Source organism: Drosophila innubila (assembly GCF_004354385.1).
Source record: "Drosophila innubila isolate TH190305 chromosome 3L unlocalized genomic scaffold, UK_Dinn_1.0 0_D_3L, whole genome shotgun sequence".
Classification (NCBI taxonomy): domain Eukaryota; kingdom Metazoa; phylum Arthropoda; class Insecta; order Diptera; family Drosophilidae; genus Drosophila; species Drosophila innubila.
Window position 1 is genome coordinate 17,856,990 of NW_022995376.1, and position 19,730 is coordinate 17,876,719.

The 19,730-nt window shown below is 40.4% G+C and overlaps 4 protein-coding genes across 6 annotated transcripts; 3 read left to right on the plus strand and 1 right to left on the minus strand.

Annotated features, from left to right (window-relative positions):
- Positions 1–63: 63 nt before the first annotated feature.
- Positions 64–1,056, plus strand: LOC117789263 (protein OPI10 homolog). Its single transcript, XM_034628376.1, has 3 exons — positions 64–188; positions 248–607; positions 765–1,056. Exons 1-3 carry the CDS (start codon positions 159–161, stop codon positions 963–965), a joined length of 591 nt encoding a protein of 196 aa, XP_034484267.1. The 5' UTR covers positions 64–158; the 3' UTR covers positions 966–1,056.
- LOC117789262 (2-oxoglutarate dehydrogenase, mitochondrial) lies at positions 1,010–15,414 on the minus strand. The gene is made up of 8 exons (XM_034628374.1): positions 15,166–15,414; positions 14,748–15,108; positions 14,512–14,584; positions 13,331–14,456; positions 12,678–12,832; positions 11,716–12,613; positions 11,500–11,654; positions 1,010–1,722 (listed from the first exon to the last, which is right to left on the minus strand). Exons 1-8 carry the CDS (start codon positions 15,397–15,399, stop codon positions 1,242–1,244), a joined length of 3,483 nt encoding a protein of 1,160 aa, XP_034484265.1. The 5' UTR covers positions 15,400–15,414; the 3' UTR covers positions 1,010–1,241.
- LOC117789261 (plectin) lies at positions 3,282–8,143 on the plus strand. Of its 2 annotated transcripts, XM_034628373.1 has the most exons (2): positions 3,282–4,587; positions 4,636–8,143. In XM_034628373.1, exons 1-2 carry the CDS (start codon positions 3,303–3,305, stop codon positions 7,620–7,622), a joined length of 4,272 nt encoding a protein of 1,423 aa, XP_034484264.1. In that variant the 5' UTR covers positions 3,282–3,302; the 3' UTR covers positions 7,623–8,143. The 2 variants fall into 2 exon arrangements, with proteins under 2 accessions (XP_034484264.1, XP_034484263.1); XM_034628372.1 differs by having other exon boundaries at positions 3,282–8,143.
- Positions 15,415–17,215: 1,801 nt separating the features above from the next.
- LOC117788416 (TOX high mobility group box family member 4) lies at positions 17,216–19,242 on the plus strand. 2 transcript variants are annotated; one of them, XM_034627179.1, is made up of 2 exons: positions 17,216–17,398; positions 18,431–19,242. In XM_034627179.1, the coding sequence occupies exons 1-2, from the start codon at positions 17,312–17,314 to the stop codon at positions 19,154–19,156; spliced, it is 813 nt and encodes a 270-aa protein (XP_034483070.1). In that variant the 5' UTR covers positions 17,216–17,311; the 3' UTR covers positions 19,157–19,242. The 2 variants fall into 2 exon arrangements, with proteins under 2 accessions (XP_034483070.1, XP_034483071.1); XM_034627180.1 differs by lacking the exon at positions 17,216–17,398 and adding an exon at positions 18,209–18,338.
- The last annotated feature ends 488 nt before the right edge of the window (positions 19,243–19,730 follow it).

Here is a 19,730-nt window from a genome sequence, read left to right on the forward strand (position 1 = left end):
TAACAAATCGTTGACAGATTGTGGCGGTGGGGCGATAGACTGATGCTTAAATTTCGATCACAAAAATATCAGAATGTTTTTTACAATGTCAACGTTCCACTGTGAATGTCAACAGTTTTATTTATTCTAGAAAATACTCCTCAAACCGGTAATAAATAATGTTTGCGTTATTAAGTTCAGGAAGATTGGTAAGCTTTGATTTACCGTATTATTAAACCTATGTAACGCATCGAGTCAATTTACACAGCCACAAACGGACTTCGTAGCTGTAGATGAAAACAAGCTGCTGATAAACGTGCCGGATATAGAGGGAGTCAATTTTGTTGTGATCTTCTTAACTGGCATCTCGCCCCTTCCTCTGGGCACCGCAGCAGCTATATACTTCAGCTGGCCGGATGCTAATGCAGCGCCCACATGGCAATACCTTGGCCATATTAACAACAACAAGCCGTCGGCAATATTTAAAATAGCGCAGCTCAAGAAAAGTCATGAACTGGAGGCGCATGCAAATGGCATGGTTTTTGGCGCCCAGGAGATCTCTCACATAGCACAAATTGGCATATCCATTGAACCGGAGTTGACGGTTGCACAACAAACTCCGGCAGTGGTAAGACATAAATTATGACAAGTTAGAAAAATTATCTTTGGTATGCCGAAGATTTGAGACCCTAGCAGAGGCTAACAACAAACTTCATAATACCCTCTGCAAGGGTATGGAATTACCATTGGAAGTCTTTCTTAATATAAATCTATTTCTTTTGCAGTCCAACGCCAACGACAACAAACAATTCGGCCAGCGCATGTTGGAGAGTTTTTTCAATTATGCTTCCAGCTTCTGCGTGAGCGTGCCTGAAATACCTCCCGCCTCGACTGAAACATACGTGCCTTTTGCGGTGGTGCAGAATTGGTACACTAACTTTCAGCGGCGAATGGAGCAGAATCCAAATTATTGGAAACAATGTTAAATCTATTTACTTAATTGAATAGTAAGCAAAACTTATTTTTTAAGTACATTTGTATGTTATTAGCATTTATTAAACATTTTTTATAATTTTATTTTTGATGCATATAATTTTGATAACTAAATACGAAAAACAGACTATTTTTTCTTCACCTTTTGTCGGTTTCAGCTGCATATTTTAATTCTAATTCATATAATTTTGAAACTGAGTACGGAAAACTACCAGCTTTTTTTTCGATTCAAGAGTTGCGTCGATTTTAGTTGCATATATTAATTGTGACTATTTGTTCGGCGTATTGTCCTTATCTTCTTCCGTTCTTTTCGTTTTAACAGGGTTGTCGTGGAGTTTACGTGCAGTCTTAGGTTTTGCTGCAGGAGGAGTTTTAATTCCCCCTTTAAGTGCCGGTGTCGGCTTAGCAGCTGGTGCCAGCTGAGCTTCACCAGTTGGCGGATCACTCTTTGCGCCCTTCTTCGCATCCTTCGCATTTCCAGGGCTTCCCGCGGCCTTTGGTCCTTTGTCATCTTTTGCAGCTGTTGCTGCCTTCGCTTTCTCGCTCTTCGCCTTAGCGAGGCTAGCCGCGCTCTCCTTCAATGCCTTCTCTTGCTGAGCCTTTATTATGTCTGCCAATCGCTGCTTATTCGCATCAGTCAACTTGCCAAAGATGCTGGTTATAATGCTATTATATTCGTTGTAATGTTGCACCTTGTTGCCAGTGGATGAAGCCGAGTTTGGTGGTCGTCCATGATAAGTGATGCAGCGACTGTGGATTAGAATTGATAGAGGTGTATCATTTATAGAGGCAGCGTGGCAACAATTAAGTCAAATTGTTGCTTGTTATTTATGTTTCGTCTGGCTCTGAACAGCCGGCATAATTTGGCAAGGGATTCGAATAATATATACTTGGTTTGTGTGCCATATAGTTTATCTGTATATATATGTTTGTATACTATATATCTATTTGAACAAAAGCATTGTCGGGCGCTTCTTGGCACGAGTGGTTTTTTAGTCGACTTTTTGCCTTAGCTTTCTATTATTTTTTTGGGCCTGCTAAAAAGCAATTTGGCAAGCTGACACATTTACATACAAGCAGACTATATAAATCGTCTATAAATGTATATTATAAAATGCACTCCCAATGTATCTTAGATTTGCAATATACGCCACGAGCAAACACTGTACTCTTAACCCTTTTTCAGGGCAACACGTTGTTTACTTGATATGTTAGTAAACTTGTGACAGGCATAGAAGAAAAGTAAAATGTAATAAAAGAAATTTTTATAATGATGACACAAAAAAATGATTAGTTTGTGTATTTCCTTTCTTCTTAGTGCATTCAATATTCGTATTTAATTCGATTACATATACGACTGTGTATAAAATGTATTGGCAAATATGTTTGTAGAGAGGCTGCATTGATTTAGCATTTGAAAATGTTGCAGCATCAACAAGGAAACATTTGTCTGGCTATTTCGCTGGCTGTTGAATGATGTCTCAGTTGCGCCAGTTTAGGTTGCAGCGTGGTGTTGAATGCAGCAACAATTTGCAGCGCGTGTTTCAATTAAAAAAGTCACTGAAATAGGTCAACAACAGAGCATAATTTATAACGCGCGGGCGTTGTCATTCAACCATCGCAACAATTCAGGGCAGGATCAACAGCAACAACAACAACAGCATCCAATGCCAATGACGCGGACAGCTGCTAATAATAATAATAATAATTCGCAAATATTGTCTGACGGCATCATAAAACATAATTCTGAGTCAGACATGTCAACAAGCAAAGCAACAACAGCAACAGCAAAAGGCTTTTCGACGCCGGAAATGCCAATAAATGGGCAGCGGTTTCCGCTGCAGCAACGTCAGAGGGCGCCACTAGGCTACCATCCACAACAACAGCAACCACAACAGAAGCAACCGCAACAGAGGAATATAAAAATTGCAATTGTGCCCGGAAAATTTCCAATGCAACAAAAACTGTGTGAGAATTCCCTGCAAAAATTTCCATTGCAACGACAGGAAATGAAAGTGGTTAAAACATCCCCTAATCATACAAGTCGTCCATCAACACTTAAATTTCCCCAACAAGTGAATCACCTGCCGCTGGCAGGGCAAAGATTTCCCTTTAAGTGCCAATTAGCCAAGAGGAATTTCAATTATTCGATTAAAACAACCCACGATTGTGGTTGCAGTCCCAACCGTTTGGCCATGTCAAGGTCGACTGTGGCAACACGGACGCTCAAAGAATTTCCCACAATTAAAAAACAATTTGTTAGCTTTCCCAATAAAGCTGATCGGCAAACCTGTAAGAGTCTGGCAAACGTTGGGCATGGAAATTGTCAAATGAGAGATGCGAGAATGCTGCAAACGGATGTGCCCACACCAGCAATAACAGCAACTACGCCAACAACACCAACAACAATGACGCAGATGAGCCAGAATATGAGTACTAAAATAGACATGGACTCGCCACGGACAGTTGAGACTGCTAAAAATGATGATGTTTCGTCTGATGTCGACGATGTACTTAAGACGACGTGTGATAATGAACTTAATGCTCATGAGCAAACATTAAACTTGAACGTGGAAGCTGAAGGCGTTGGCGAGCGAAAGGAAATCGAGCATCAACAGGCGGAAAATTTTAATGACGCCTTTGGGCGGCGACACGACAACAACGACAACAAAGGCGAAGGCGACGACGTTGACGACGACGCCATGAATGCGATGAGTACGAGTATTAATGCCAAAAATAAACGCGAAATATGCGAGCAAAGCAAATTAGAGACGACGGCGGCAGCTCATAATGAGCTAAATATGACTAAAGAGCAGCAGTCAATATGCTTAGCAAGTGAGCAAATTCAAAGTCAAACAATAGGGGAGCCAACAGCAGCAGCAACATCAACAGCAGCTGCCTCCAATCGTCAGCAGCGAATCTCAGACGCGCGCGGATCGTCGCCAGAGCAAGTGGATGGTCAGCAACGGCAACAAATTGCCAACGATTGCCAACCCGTCAAATTCAACGTAACCCAAACCGATACCGAGCCAGCAACGTCGTCATCGTCATCATCGTCGGGGCATCCAAGTATAGAATTCCTCAAGTGTGCGGTACGCGAATTGTTAGAAGTAAGCGGCGCCAATAGTTTTCCGGTTGTCGATCTTGATTTGCTTGATCTATTAAGTGAATTGCTGCAATTGATTGTTACGCCCATCAATACGGGTAACTTTTGGAGCGAGCCGTTGATTGAACAGGTGGCAAGTGAATGTGTGGACATGACTGTGAGCAAAGTGAGTGAGGAGAGTGAAGCAACAGCCGCCGTTGTTGATATTTATAGCGAGCAAATTGAGCAGCCAAGTGAATTGGATGATAGCAACAACAACAGCAACAACAACAGCAGCAGCAACAATAATCAGTGTGTGGACATGAAGTACGACGTTTTAAGGAGCAGCTCCCGCTTGCCAGAAACTCTGCCTAGCCGGCTGTCCAGCACAGCAACAGCAATTGCCCCTGCAACGAGTCGTATACGTGATGTGGTGACACCAACAGTGCCTTTAGTCACTGCAGCAGCAGCAACGAGTCGCATACGTGATGTGGTAATACCAACAGTTGCACCAATCACAGCAGCAACGAGTCGTATACGTGATGTGGTGACACCAACAGTTCCTCTAGTCACTGCAGCAACGAGTCGTATACGTGATGCTGTTGTACCGACGGCAACCACAGTGCGTCCTCTTTTAAGCGAACTAAAGCGCAACTCCTCGAGTCGTGATGATGTCTCAATTGATGTCGATTCCCTGTTGCCGGAACGAACACGCTTGCGACGCCAACGACGCATGCGATCACAGGATTCGGTCGAGGAGAAGCCCGAGGATGTCATAGAGCGGTTGAACAAACTAAAAGAGCGCATTTCGGGAGCTCTCAGTGAGGTGAAGGGAGTGCTCAAGCAATACAGCACAGAGAGTGAGGCAGAGGCAGCCGGAGAGAAATGGTTGGGACCGCCAACTTCATCCCTACCGAAAGTGGAGAATGAGCCGGAGGCAGGGCAACCTGTACAGTTTCGTTTTGTAAAGAAATTACGCAGACGTAGCTACTTCGATGAGGCCGATGAGGAGAAGATACAGGAAAAGGAACAGTCTACGGCAGAAAACACAAAGGATAACGAGAGCCAGACTAAATCTGAAAAGGAGTCTGCAGTGGAAACTACAACTAAAGCTAGCAAGGAACAGGAGCTAACTAAAGCAAATCAAGCAAGTAAAACTAAGGAGAAGGACGAGTTAAAAAAGCCAAGAGAAGAAGAGGCAGAGCAGAAAATAAATAAAACAGTCACCACAGCCAAAGAAGAGAAGGAACAGCCCTTAAAGACACAGGAAAAACAGGAGCAGACGAAAGTTATAGATGCTAGTCTATCAGCCAAAATCGAAGAAGAGAAGAAGAAAAGTCTTAAAGAAACTGAAGAACCAATCAAAGCCAAAGAAGAGAAGCAGCAGCTAAAGGAACAACAGGACAAGCCTGCAATCAATGGAGAGTTACCATTAAAAACCGTTCAAAAGGACAAAGTGCAGGCCAAGATAGAGTTTCTGGCCAAGGTGCAAAGCGAACTCAAGTCAAAGCCCAAGACAAAAGAAGCACCTACCGTCAAGGAGCAGTCCCAAGAAGCCATTGGAGCAGCAGCAGCAACAAATCAACAACCGCAACCCGTTGAAGCAGTTGAGGCGACGCCCCAAACAGCAACATTGCCAAAGGAATCCGCAACGCAGCCTGCGAATTTAGATGAAGGCACAAAACTTGCAGCTTCAGAAACAACAGCAAGTGTTGGCACCAAAAAGAAGACCATTGTTAAGTTGAGGAATCCGCGACGTGCATCAATTGCTGCCGTGGAGCCATCGAAGATTGTGCCTGAGCCCGTGCAGATCGATGCACTGGCACAAAGACGACCCTCCGACTCGGAAGCGATTGTTAAGCGCAAGAAGAAGCTGAATTTAACGAGCAGCGTTACAAATGTGACAGGCAAGCCAACAACTTCCGGCACAACAGCAGCAGCAACACAGTTGCAAGAGCAGCAGCAGCAGCAGACGGTGATAAATGAACAACTTGTAGCTGCAAAGGTCGACGGCAATGTTAACACTGCCAAACGCGAAACAAAACCAATTGCCAAAAGTGTTGAGCGAGATGAGAAGAGGATAGAAGCAGCAACAGCAGCGGCAGCTACAGCGCCAGCAGCAGCTACAACGACAACAGCAACAGCAACTGCAGCGACAGCAACTGTGACAGCGGCGCCAAAACAATTGCCAATCGATCAGCTTGCCAATAAAGCAACAGCCAGCGAGCAGAGCAGACGCGCCAGCCTGAAACTAGCGGAGTTAGTTGGTGAAACGGTGCTGGTGGTGCCCACAGCAACCACACAGGACTTAACAGCAACAGCAGCAGCAACAACAACTGCAGCAACAACAGAGACAGTGTCAACTGTAAACAGCAGTTCATTTAGCCAGTCCAAAGAACCCATTAATCAGCCAGCAATTATCCCGGCAACACAGCAAAAACAAGTGGTTGTACACGCTGACATTGAAGTCGCCCCCGTCGATGTTGTTGTCTCATCGACGCCACAAATAGCAGCGACATTGAGCGAAGTGCCGCACGACGAGTCATCGTTACACAAACAACAACAGCAACAACAACAACACATAGATCAAGAGCAGCAACAACTAGTGGAAGCTACAAAAGACAACGCACAGGAGCAATCTGACGACAGTCTAGTCGTCATGCCAGAGCTGAAAGTACTCGCCGGGCCAGTGCAGCCTGTGAAAATTGAAACGGTTGAACAACCACACGATGAATCCGATCTATCGGTAATCAAAAAGAAGTCGCCGCATCTGAAGAAACTGGTGCGCAAAAGTTCCATAGACAAGGGCAAGGAGAAGGTGAATGAGTCGGCCAAGTTGACCAATATACTCAAGGATAAGAACAAGATCAGCAATTTAACAGACAGAATCAACAAGGCAACGCCGCCTAAGAAACAAACAAAGGCAGCAAAGGAACAGGCAGCAGCAACAGTTGCAGACACAGAACAACAACAGGAAAATGCTGAGAAGGAGCTGCAGACAGAGACAGCGACAGAGCCGGAGTCGGAGTTGGAACCACAACCGGATGCTGCGGCAGCACCTAAACCAAAGAAACCACGACAGATAAAAAAGAAAGTGATTATCAAACGGCAGAAGCGACGACTCTCCATTGGCGACACATTCTTCATACAACAGGAGCCGGAGGAGCCCAAAGTACCCGAAATTGAGACAATCGAGAAAGCCATTGCCTATGTGACAGACGATGAGGATGATGTTGAGCCCGAGCCGGAACCAGAGCCAGCCAAGCCACTGAAATCCTGCCTACATGTACGCGAATATAAAATCGGAGATTTGATTCTCTATGCGGAGCGTTATCGGAAGACACAGGTGCGCTGGAAACGGGGACGAGTGTTGGAGCGCATCACCAGCATTTCGTATAAGCTGGAGATTGAGGGCAAAGAGGTGCCAGCCCACATAAGCTATATTAAGAAGTACACCGGCAGGAAGGTGAAATTTGTGGGTAAGGAGTATCTGGATATCGACTACGAGCAGGTTGTCGAGGAGGAGCGACGTGCACGCAGCTACAGCATATGGAATATGGTCTAAAAACAAAAAATAACCAAATTACAACTGGAACATCATGTGTAAGTGTCCCACAAATTGTGATCGTCGCCCTCGGCCTCAGCCTTTGAGTGGAATTAAAGAATTCGTTGTTAGCGCAACGATATTTTTTAAGGATCTCAAATAATGACATTCAGTTATGTTATAGTGTATATGTCTCTAGATAGTTATGTATATATGTACTCGTACCACCTAATATTATCATTATGTTATGCTACCGATCTATATCTATGTAGTTTAGTTATCCTAGTGTTAGACATATAGAGCTCTAATATTTTGTATGTAAATTGTACGTAAATTATTCCAAGAACTCAGCAACTCGTTTGATTCAAACATAAATAAAATGGCGTTGTTCGCTGCAAAAGTAACGAGTGTCTATAAAAAGTAACGAATTTGTTATAAAATTTAACGTTGCGCTTTTCGTTTTAAAAGTTTAGTTTACATTTTAAGCAACTCATAATGAAACAACATATTAATTGTTAAATAAAAGATTTGAAAAAATATTTCAACTATGCGCGTTTCGAATTCTTTACATCATCACATTTGCAACAATTTCAGCGCCCGATCATCAACAACAATAACAACAGGCAAATAAGAAAAACAACAATAATAACGGCATGAATACAAATTCAATTACTCATAAAATTTTTATGAATTTGTTTATATCAAAGTTGTGGTTTATTTTTCGCATTTTGGCGTTCGATATATTTCCTTTGCCCCCTTTGGCCTCTCTCTTAACCATATTTATTTATAAATTTCGTGATGTGTATAGCATTATGTTGGAATGAATGAATAAAATTCAAACAGGCAAAAGATCTACAAACAAAAAGTTTATTTGCACTAGCTCTCTTCTGACCCGCTCCCGATTCGGTTATTACGTTTATTTGGCGCCAATTCCCCTTGCCCTGCACACTTCCCGGACTTGGTTGAATTTTATAAATAGTCAGCAACCATATAGCTCTGGGCCTGGTTCTGATATTGCTTATCTTTTATATATTTATTAATAAAACTAAAAAAACTTAAATTTATCATCCGATTTTCGCCCACTCCATCAACGTCTCTCTCTATCTCTCATCCCTGAGATGTGCCACAAAAATGCGTGTCATTAATAAAAATTTGGCACAATGCATTCGAAAAAAATAACAAAAATTGAGAAATCAAGATGAGCTAAACATTTTGCCTTGGGATCAAAAACTCGGGCATTTCTCATAATTGATTGCCAAGGCGTTTGGCGCTTTTGGTAGAGAAATCCCACAAAATTATTGTTTTGCTTTACTCGCTCACGTTGACAAAAGCAACAAAGAAAATTCCGCCATATATATATACATATAGAGTTTATATACACATTTGTATACAGATTTGTATAGTATAGTCTAGCAAATATGCTACATTCCTGGGGTTTAACAGCGCGTCTTTGTGTGCAGGGTTTTTCATTCAATTTTCTTTGCTGGCAAAGCGAATAATAAGTGTCTATATTTGTATGAATGTATTACGAATTTCAGAAAAAGAAACAAACAATTTCATGCCGATTGAAATTTATGACTAGATATGAACGAAAACACACTTTCCTTTTTCAGTTTACCGATAAATAGAACAGGAAATTCCGCTTTGCAATAGATAGATAGTCTGGCATAAATCTAATGTTATAACTCTAGGAAATTCCACTTAAATTAAAAATTAAGATTGAATTTGAAGGAATATTAAAAAAAAATTTATATTTAACGAGCATACACAATTATTTATATGCCCGAGCATTTGAAAACAACATGAGGCCTTCACATGTTTAGGGAAACAACATTTAAGCACTTCTGAAACCAAAAATATTTCCATAAATCAGCGCACAAATCTAGCGAACCACTTGTGCTATTAGCAGGACCATCGCATAATAGAATTGTATATGTCGCTACATTAAATTCTATGTAGAAAAATATCAAGAAAGAAATGGCAACGAAAAGCGCTAAATTCAATATAAAACGGGGCAAACTATATATGTTATATTAAAAATAATGGGTGGTACACTAAAAGGGGGAGTAGGGGAGTAAGCAACGTTGTTTAGTATCAAACGCCGACTAAAACTGTGCCAAGTTCCTTGCACTAGTTTCATGCGACAGCGACATGGACATAGACTGAGACATAGACATAGACATCGACATCGACATGGCTGTCTCGCAATTTGTTCAAAGTGCATACAAACAACAACGAGTATAAGCGAGGTCGATGGCGATTTCGATTGTGGTGCTGATGGTGGTGGACCAGGCTAATTACTAACAACGCAAAAAGCAAATTGAAAATAATTATTGGAGCCTTCAAATGACTGGCCTGCCGCAATTTATCGTAATCAGAATGACAGCAACATTCAAGTATCAGCATATTTCTTGGTTGACTCAGCAAATATCAAGGAAACAACGAAAACACACGTGCCAACGCTCTATGAACTTTGGCAAGGTCAAATAAAATCAAATCAAAATGTATTACAACTTTATAAAGATCGCAACGAAAGGCCAAACATCAATTCGAGCTAAAATATTTTCAAATGTTTACCAAATGCGCGAACTGTCAATAAATCTAATGGGAGGGATCAGCCTTCAGCCGATATTCGTTTTAATACACTCGCAGAGGGTATTTTAATTTTGTCCATAAATGTGTAACATATTTAAGAAGGCGCGGCAAGTCCCATAAAGTTTATAAACTCTTTATCGGAATAACTAGATTGTTTTTAAGCAAACGAGTCTCTCAGTTTTGAAGCTATGTATCTCAATGAACCTCCAAAAAGTTCTTCTTTTATCTGTACGCAGGCATATTTACATATTCCGAACCGTAACATAGGAAGGAAAAAACAAGAGCAAAAACATGATTAAGACTCCTGCAAGTGTATCAAGCCTTCGGCATCTAGAAAATAAGTTTTTTATCTTATTTTCTCTTCTCGAAATCTTTTTTTTTTTTGGGGCGACGCACGTTGCTTGGCACACGTTTCGCTTTGGGGCTTTCGAAAATCGATTTATGTGAAAAATCGGCAAGTTTCTTAGGTGACAAACGACAACGAAGACAACACTTGGCGATGGCAACCGATATGGCGTCATGAAAGGGGCGACGCCATTTTGATTCATGGCGATTGCGATTGCAGAATCGTCACAGTCAGCGAAGACAATCGACATCAATTGACACGTTGAAGGCGCGTCTTACCTGAATCATTATGCGCCGTTTGCCAGTAGCCCAAGGCCTCACATTGCACCTTGGCATTTATGCATTTATGCGATAACTACACAGAAAAAAATGCATTCTAAAAATCATGTTTAAGAAACTTGATATTAGCTTGAACTATTTTTTAAGTATGTATTCAGGATATATTTCTTTAATTAGGATAATACCTACATAAAATGGCAACGATATTAAAAACTAAACATTAAAAAAAGTCAAAGAAGCCTAAATTATTTGATCTAACTATAAACAAATCTTAAAGAGCTTCAAAAATAAAAATATTGTTTAGAAAAATTGGGCTTCATTTAAGTATTTTGGACTTGCCTTAAAAGAATCTGGGATTACCGTACATCTGACACCGCACTGGATTAATTCTAGTAATAATAAAAATATACTACAGTAGTAATTCATCGATATCCTACAATTATGTTTACAGGTGAATTCCGGCAATCGAAAAACCGCAAATTTCTGCTTAACCTAAACTAATTAAAATGACGAGTTACAAAATCTAGTCTGATTGCATAAAACTAACAATTTTTTAAGCTGACAAAATAGTATTGTAAGGTTTCCGTTCAAAGAACGTTTTTTCATCGAAACTTTTTCACCGTCGGTGAATTTGCCATAAACGATTGCAGTGAAATTTGATCAGAGTTATCTAACTTACGTTTCGCTTTGTTTGTTAAGGATTGTGGTGTCAAAGCGCGGCTGTACATATGACCAGGCGCCCTGGTTTTTGTGCTCCTCCTGCGCCCATAACAGCTCCGCATCTTTATACAAATCAATCTGCTCCGTAACCAGATCATAGGGGAATGGGCAAATCTGCAGAAAAAGTAAATAATGAAAAACAAAACCAATATCAACTACTATATAGTAATAATACCTGTTCCACTCGCACTAAAGCCACTGTATTGTTTTGCTCATGATCATCACGCTCCTTTACTAGATCGTAGTAAACCTTTCCCGAGCAGAAGACCAACTTTTTTACACACTCGGGATTTCTGGCTGCCTCTCCCGTTTCGGGTATGATTCGTTGAAATTCACTACACTCGTTAAAGTCACGGAAGGGACTGCGGGCCAATGGATGACGTAGCACGGATTTGGGCGAGAAATTGATTAAGGGCTTGCGGAAACCGAAAGCTACTTGACGTCGCAGAGCGTGGAAGACATTGGCGGGCGTAGTTACGTTGGTGACTATCCAATTCGTGGACATAATTTGGCGTGCCACAAAGTCACAGTCACATGTGTCGGGATACACATCAGGATCATCATCACTGAGCTGTAAGAAGCGTTCGATACGCCCGGAGGAATGTTCCGGGCCCATGCCCTCCATGCTGTGTGGCAAGTTTATAACTATGCCGGTTTGTCGCACCCATTTGGTTTCTCCACTGGCCAGAAATGTGTCTATTATAGGTTGGGCTGTATTGGCAAAGTCACCGAACTGTGCCTCCCAAATGACCAAAGTGTATGGATTTGCCATAGAATAGCCAAGATCAAAGCCAAGAACTCCGCACTCGGATAGCGAGCTATTGCAGATTTGGTATGACGCCTGATCTGGATACAGGTACTGCAGAGCATTGTATTTAACCTTATCATCTGTCTGATGGTGTAGCACATGGTGACGATGCGAGAATGTGCCTCGCTCTACATCCTGACCAGAAACTCGTACGTGTATGCCATCCTTTAACAGCGCACCAATAGCAAAGGCCTCGCCCAAGGACCAATCTGCTATTTTGGCCTTTAACATTTCTTTGCGCAGTCCCAAAATTCGCATAATACCCCTTAATTATATAAAAATCAAAGTCAGAAAGAAATAGATATTCAACTTAATGGAGCTAATCTTACTTGTGCACAACGAATTTACGCTCATCCGGAGGAGGAGAGCAATATATATTGCCAATGTGATTTAGGACTTTTTCGTTAACGCCCGTGGGACAGACCTTAAGACGATCGCGACCTTGGAAAAAGCCTGGCCATGGTGAGTCCAACCAATCCGAATACTGCAATAGATTTATTAGACCAACTTCGAAAATCAAAAACATTCATCATAAATAACTTGTTCTTAAAAATAGAAGATTTTAAGACCATATTACAAAGTTCTTAATACAAGAATAAGAATCTTAAATTGTTACGAAAGTATAATTATGTATTATTGTATATTGAGTAAAATGTATATAAGAATTAATTTTGCTTTAAACAAAAATAATTATGAATTTAAAAATCATTTTTAATTCTTTTATTTTTTGATTTTAGTTTTAAAAACATTTATTCTTAAAATAAGAACTTCTTAAAATCAAGATATGTTTTCTTAATCTAAGAATTTTATATTCTCAGCGCATTTTTCAGACCAAAATTCTTAGTTTTGAGACCAAAATCTTGATTCTAAAACATTTTTTTGTATCATTTTAAGAACGCTACAGTCAAGTGTGCTCGACAGTAGGATATCCGGTATTGCACTTGTTATTGGCTATTTTTTTTACACGATTAAAAAAACGTACCTTAAATTCCGTATACGTCTTGGACTCCTCGTAGGCATCATTGCATATCTTTTCGTACTTGGAATTCATGGCCGTGTATTCTTCCATCTTGATAACACCTTCTCTGACCAGCTTCTCCGCATACTTTACAACACATGGCTTCGTCTTGCGTATCCGCTGGTACATCAGAGGTTGCGTGAACATGGGCTCATCAGCTTCATTGTGGCCATTACGGCGATAGCCAACAATATCAATGACCACATCCTTGTGGAATGTGGCTCGCCATTTAGCGGCCACCCGAGCGCAATGTACCACCGCCTCGGGATCATCGGCATTAACATGGAAAATTGGTACGTTAAGGACACGAGCGACGTCTGTGCAATAACGAGAGGATCGTGAGAAACGTGGATCGGTTGTGAAGCCAATCTGATTATTGATCACAATATGAATTGTTCCATGTGTAGTGTAGGCAGGCAGTTCCGACATATGTATAGACTCAAAAACTATACCCTGACCACAAAAAGCCGCGTCTCCGTGTAGAATTATTGGTAGCACCTTGTCCCCTTTTACATCGCCCCTCTCGAACATTTCGGCACGAGCCTTTCCCAGCACTACGGGATTCACGAACTCCAAATGCGAGGGATTTGCCACAACCGTCATACGTATACGTCGTTTGGACTGTCGATTCTCGCGATCGGTGAACAAGCCCAAATGATACTTGACATCTCCCGAGCCCGAGTCAGCCGCCCTAATGCCATGGAATTGCGAAAGTATATCCGGTATAGGCTTGCGACAGACATTGGCCAACACATTCAAACGTCCACGATGTGCCATTCCAATGTGAATAGACTCGACACCCAATCTACTGGACTCATCGACAATTTCCTTCATCGCCGGTATCAAAATGTCACAGCCCTCAATGCCAAAACGCTTCTCGGAAATGAACTTCTTGGCCAAAAAGTTTTCGAAGCCCGTGGAACGCGTTAATCGTTCCAGTATAAGTCTTTTCTCCTCTGGTTCAAAGTTTATGGCACCAGGTTTCTCGAAATGCTGACGTATCCAGTGACTTTTATGTAAAGATGTGATCATCATATATTCCACACCAATGCTACCACAATATACTCGCTCCAAACGATCCAGAATTTCTCTAGTGAAAGAGATCCCAATAAAATTCTATTACATCTGGAATTTGGGCTACTTACTGAAGTGGTAGAAACTGTTCGTCGCCGCCAATCAATGTGGTATAAGGCAGTTTGAATACGGCATTCAAATCATCTGTGGAAAGTGGATTGAAGAATTAGTTACAATTCTATTTTATATATGCCGAGAATATCTTAACGGGCCTTAAAGGTTTCTTTGTAATTACATTTTGATAATTCAGGTCAAAAGAAAAACAAATTTTTGATAGTTAGCTAGTATTCGGTAAAGTTGGGCTTACTGAAAGTATAGAAGTAATGCTGACGAAGTACAGCCTTTGTCGCCTGCATTTTCTTGTCCTCGTCCTTATCTCCGGTGTTTCCACTGGGTCCTACAATGCCCAGGGGATCTAAATCGGCAGCAAGATGACCTCGCATTTGATATGCTCTGATTATGGCCTGTACAACCAAATGATCATCTATATACTTCCAGTCAGCAACGGGAGCCTGATTACGGGGTCCCTCAGAGGAACCGCCCGGCGGAGCCTCTAACGGAGCGGAACCGCCCGGCGGAGCCACCAATGGATTTTCCGTTTTCATTTGCTTACGCTGTTTTTTCGGCTTGCTTTTAGTGTTTTTGTTAGCAAAGTACGCATCCCAGGACTGTTAGTATCGCAGGTTAATTGAGACTTTAATACTTGGCTGAGATTTTAGATTTACCGGATTAACTGAATTGGGATCCTTATCCCACTTTGCGAATAGTTTCTCTATGTAAACGGCATTGTTGCCACTGGCAATACTGTCCAATCTGTCCTTATCAAATGGATTATTTGATTTTCCAGTAAGCACTAATCCAGTATGAAATCTTCGATGGCATCGATGTGACATTATAAAATGTCTCTTGAAGCTATTGGCTAAAGCGGCATGTTCGATAATGCATTGGTTTAGTTTCATGCTTGCACCTTCAAAAATAACAAAAAGAGAATAGTTTAAATTTTGGTGCGAAAGTTTATTGAAAAATATATAATTTTTTTTGTTTTGTTAAATGCTAAACATTTTGAAGTTTTGATATAAGCAGCACTGCTGAAAATTTTAGATACTCGACAATACTGTAATTTGTATTGAAGCTGGGCATGCCCCGATTTCTAATTAATGAGTTCTGTGGGAACATTTCTATTTTCTGGTCGCTGGTCCAACTGATTTTTTCTCTACAATTCCAACACTGGACTCACTCTTCTTTTGCTTTAAGGCTTTATTTTTCTCAACCATCTTATGCTGTTCCTTGATTTCCTTTCCTCCGGCATTGAAATCCTTTCGCTCCGAAACTGTTTTTGCCCGTTTTATATTTTGCTTATGATCTGTTTTCACCATTGGCTTTTTGTTAACATTAAAACTGATTTCGTTGTTTCTATTTGCAGATTTTGTTATGTTCTGTATCAAATCTTGAACACTCATTGGCTTATCTGAAGCGTCTTTAGAACTACTCGCGTTATCGATAAATGGATTTAAGACTACGTGCCCCACCACGCATGTTTGTTCCTGTGGTGGCAATGGTGGATAATTTACTGAGCTTTCCTTAGATCTAAGATTCCATTTCTCAATCTCCTCAATAGAATCAGTACTCTCCCGATTAGAAAGTTCATCCAAACATACTTTTAGTTCCACTTTTGGTTTAGATTTATTTTGATTAGCATCAGTTGCAGTTTGGTCCAAGTTTCTGAATTTTTTAGCATTGTTTTGGCTTTCAAGAAGCTCACTAAAGTACGTATGCCATGACTGAAATAGAAAAATTGCGAATATGGAACAATTGTTATGCAAACAGGTTGTAATGCTTTACCTTGTGTACTGAATTTATATTTTTAATCCATTTTGAGAACAAGTATTCCATATATTTTGCATTAGCTCCGCTAACAAAACAATTTCTATTTATTTCATTCCTTAAACACATATGTGATTTAGCTTTTAATTGTGCAATTTTCATTGATTCTCCTTTGTCAATTATATTTTTTGTGCATTTATCAATTTCATGGCCTTTGCTAAATGATTGTACTCGTAGTCCTGAGGGTAGCCAGGTAGCTATTTTGAATTTCATGCAAACAGCCATTTCGTCCTATTTTTTTAAACCAAAATTGTAGTTCTTTTAAATTAATTTAATAAATACATGGAAGTGTGAAATGCCTACTACAAATATATTTGAAATGTACATATAATCCAAAAAGTACATATGATAATTTAAAGCCCCAATGGATAAAGATAGACAATTAATTATCTCGATATAAATCAAATAAATAAATTACTGTGCAACATAGTCATAATTGATCTCATTTCTTTTTCAAACAGTTGATCTTAAAATTAGTGAATTTAAATCGCGCGCCAGTTTCGAGATCTTCTAGTGCTGTTTAGACAAGTGTCTATATTTCTGCATATATTCTAAGCTTTAACATGTTGGTCACACTGTCGACAAATGAGTAAACGACGAAATGATAAACGACGAAAAACAATCAATTACTCAACACTAATAAAACATTGCAGCTGGAGGAACGATGTTGGCAGCTTAGCTATTTTTTAAGTTAATTCCTGCTATTTTCAGAGTTCAATTGCTTAAAAATTTTTCAAATTCCCATTTCAGAATATTTTCAGCTATATTTTGCTATAGTATATCATCTAAACCAGAACCAGCTATTTTTTCCACTAAGTTGGCAGCACTAGTAAGGGCGATAGTTTTTGCCCGACAATAAACAGCTGCTATTTTTTCCTCTAAAAAGTTGGCAGCACTGTGGACAACATAGAAAAAAGTCCACGCTGGGAACAAAATTATTTGTTTATTATTTGTAACTAAGCGCGCTTTGAAAGGATAGGCAAAATTATGAATCAATTTCACACGCCTTCATTTGGTGACGAGGTGTTTGAAATGAATGACTCGCCTATGGAGCAGACACAACACGAAACTGGTGTAAGTTGAAGAGGAGCTGCCCCAGTAATAAAGATGATAAAATTATCTAGCGTTTATGTGCATTTCACCGGGTAAACAATTGTGCAGAGTGATTTTAAATCATTTCTTGTTATTCTTTCAAATAAAAAGGCTATCAAGATTTGTCCGCCACTGGCCGCAGCAGAACTTAAACTATTTGTTGTTGATTTTGTAGAGTGACGATGAGCGAGACAGTGTTGAATGTTTTTACAGCTGAGTACATGAACTAATTGATGGAGACGCCGCAACTGGATATCGCTTGATAATCGCTTTATAATAAATATTGTTGAAGTAGCTCTCTGTCCAATTGGAATCGCACAACTGGAGCTTGGAGTAATAATAACATGATGTTTAAATGTGTGCATGCATTGGTTGTATATATGTATGTACATATGTGTGCACATAGGCAGCCCTAGATGATGGCATCAATAGTAAGCGCATGAGGGTTATCGATACAAAGCAACAACAGCAACTACAACAACGACAAACACAACAACAACAATCAGCTATAGCGAGCAGCCACAGCAGCAAGCGCTTATCAACAAACAACACGCACACCAGCTCGCATAAACAAACACACATGTACACACACACACACACACACACACACACACACACACACGCATAGCACACTCAAATATATACATATGTGGCTGCCACTGACTGTCGGTCGCTCTGCGCCCAGCCATATGCGTTCGTTCGTCACTCCGCCGTATGTGTTATGCACAAAGCACATGTATAAACATACTTATATATATATATACATATATATATGACGTACACATACACACACAGACATACGTCTAATGTATAGCTGGGCCTTGCTTGGGGCGAGCGATTAATTCTTTAGTTTTGGTTATACATTCAGTGATTTGATTTATAATTATTCTGTTAGTGCGCATCAAAGATGAAGAAGTTGCTAGTGAGCGTCTTTACTACTCTACATATCTACACATATGATATAAATAAAATAAATATTGACTAACAAATTCAAATCGTTGTTTTTCGTTGCAGTCACGCCGTTTAAGCAGGCTAACCAGCCTGGATCATACCACGTTGAGTCGCGTGGATGACGATGAGGAGGATCCCATGGACTACGACACGGCAAACACATATGGCAGCCAACAACAACAGCAACCACAACAATCACAGCAACAGCCACCAGCACAAGGGAATCAGGCACCAGCGAAGCCTTTAGCTGCCTATGCACTCTTCTTCCGGGACACCATGACTGCCATCAAGCAACAGAATCCCGCCTGCACATTGGAGCAAATCACAGCGATAGCGCTCAACATGTGGGAATCAATGGATGAGAAACAACGCAGCGTCTACGATCAACGGCATGAGGTGGAAAAGCGTGAATATTTTCGACAACTGCGCGATTATCAGCGCAATCAGCAGCTGGAAGAAACGGCACCCCAACAACAACAACTACACGAGGAGGAACAACAGTCATCCGTGCCGTTGCCTGTTCACGATGAGGTGCCAAATACGACAGCGATTACTGCTGCTGCGCCGGATAGAGAAATAAATAGCGCAGTGTTGCCACAGCCTCCAGATCAGATCCAGCTGCTAACGGAAGCGGCAGCCGTACAGCAATGCATGCGTGATCAGTGCAATAAGCCAGCAATTATAAATCCGGATTGGGAGGACGAATATTGCAGTAATGAATGCGTTGTCATACATTGTCGCAATGTATTTACCGAGTGGGCGCGTTCGTTGCAGAACTCGCCCACGTAGTAATTGTACTTTATAGTTACACACTTAGGTATTAACTAAAAATTAGCCAATAAATCGCACACGTATGTATGTAGTGAAATCGTCAATCAGCTGTTATTTTTGGCTTCAGACCACTGTTGCCAACTTAGCTATTTTATAGCTGGATTTGGCTGTTTTCAGAACTCGTTTACTAGAAAAACTTCAAAATTGCTTTTAACTTGAAATCTTGCTATTTAAAATATATATATATATTCAGCTAAGTTTTGCTATTAATATTTTTGGTAAAACTGTGCAAAAGTGTCCACAATAACAAATTTAGATGCTTTCCAGCCAGAAACAGCTATTGGCAACAATTACACTTTTAATCAAATTGCAAATTTGGTTGCACCCAAGAAATTTAACCTAATTTTGAATTTTTTTAATATTAAAGATAGATTTTTTTTTAATTTTGTAGCTTTTGACTTTTTTTTAGAATTAAATTTGTAACTTCTCTGCCCTTGGGGTGACGAGATTTAAACCTTCATTTAAATGCCTTCTTAAATTTGATCTTATTTTGAATTTTTAAATTATTACTTTATTTCAAAGCTATCGCATT

What these genes read in the sequence shown, in the direction of transcription:
- LOC117789263 (XM_034628376.1), top strand. Translation starts at nt 159, where the DNA reads ATGTTTGCGTTATTAAGTTCAGGAAGATTG. An exon ending in TATTAAGTTCAGGAAGATTG is followed by an intron (nt 189 to 247) that starts GTAAGCTTTGAT and finishes CAATTTACACAG; the next exon opens with CCACAAACGGACTTCGTAGC. An exon ending in CACAACAAACTCCGGCAGTG is followed by an intron (nt 608 to 764) that starts GTAAGACATAAA and finishes TTTCTTTTGCAG; the next exon opens with TCCAACGCCAACGACAACAA.
- LOC117789261 (XM_034628372.1), top strand. Translation starts at nt 3,303, where the DNA reads ATGAGAGATGCGAGAATGCTGCAAACGGATGTGCCCACACCAGCAATA.
- LOC117789262 (XM_034628374.1), bottom strand. Translation starts at nt 15,399, where the DNA reads ATGAAACTAAACCAATGCATTATCGAACATGCCGCTTTAGCCAATAGC. An exon ending in AGACGTATACGGAATTTAAG is followed by an intron (nt 12,833 to 13,330) that starts GTACGTTTTTTT and finishes AATCTATTGCAG; the next exon opens with TATTCGGATTGGTTGGACTC. An exon ending in CTTAACAAACAAAGCGAAAC is followed by an intron (nt 1,723 to 11,499) that starts GTAAGTTAGATA and finishes TCTAATCCACAG; the next exon opens with TCGCTGCATCACTTATCATG.
- LOC117788416 (XM_034627179.1), top strand. Translation starts at nt 17,312, where the DNA reads ATGAATCAATTTCACACGCCTTCATTTGGTGACGAGGTGTTTGAAATG. An exon ending in AGACACAACACGAAACTGGT is followed by an intron (nt 17,399 to 18,430) that starts GTAAGTTGAAGA and finishes TTTTCGTTGCAG; the next exon opens with TCACGCCGTTTAAGCAGGCT.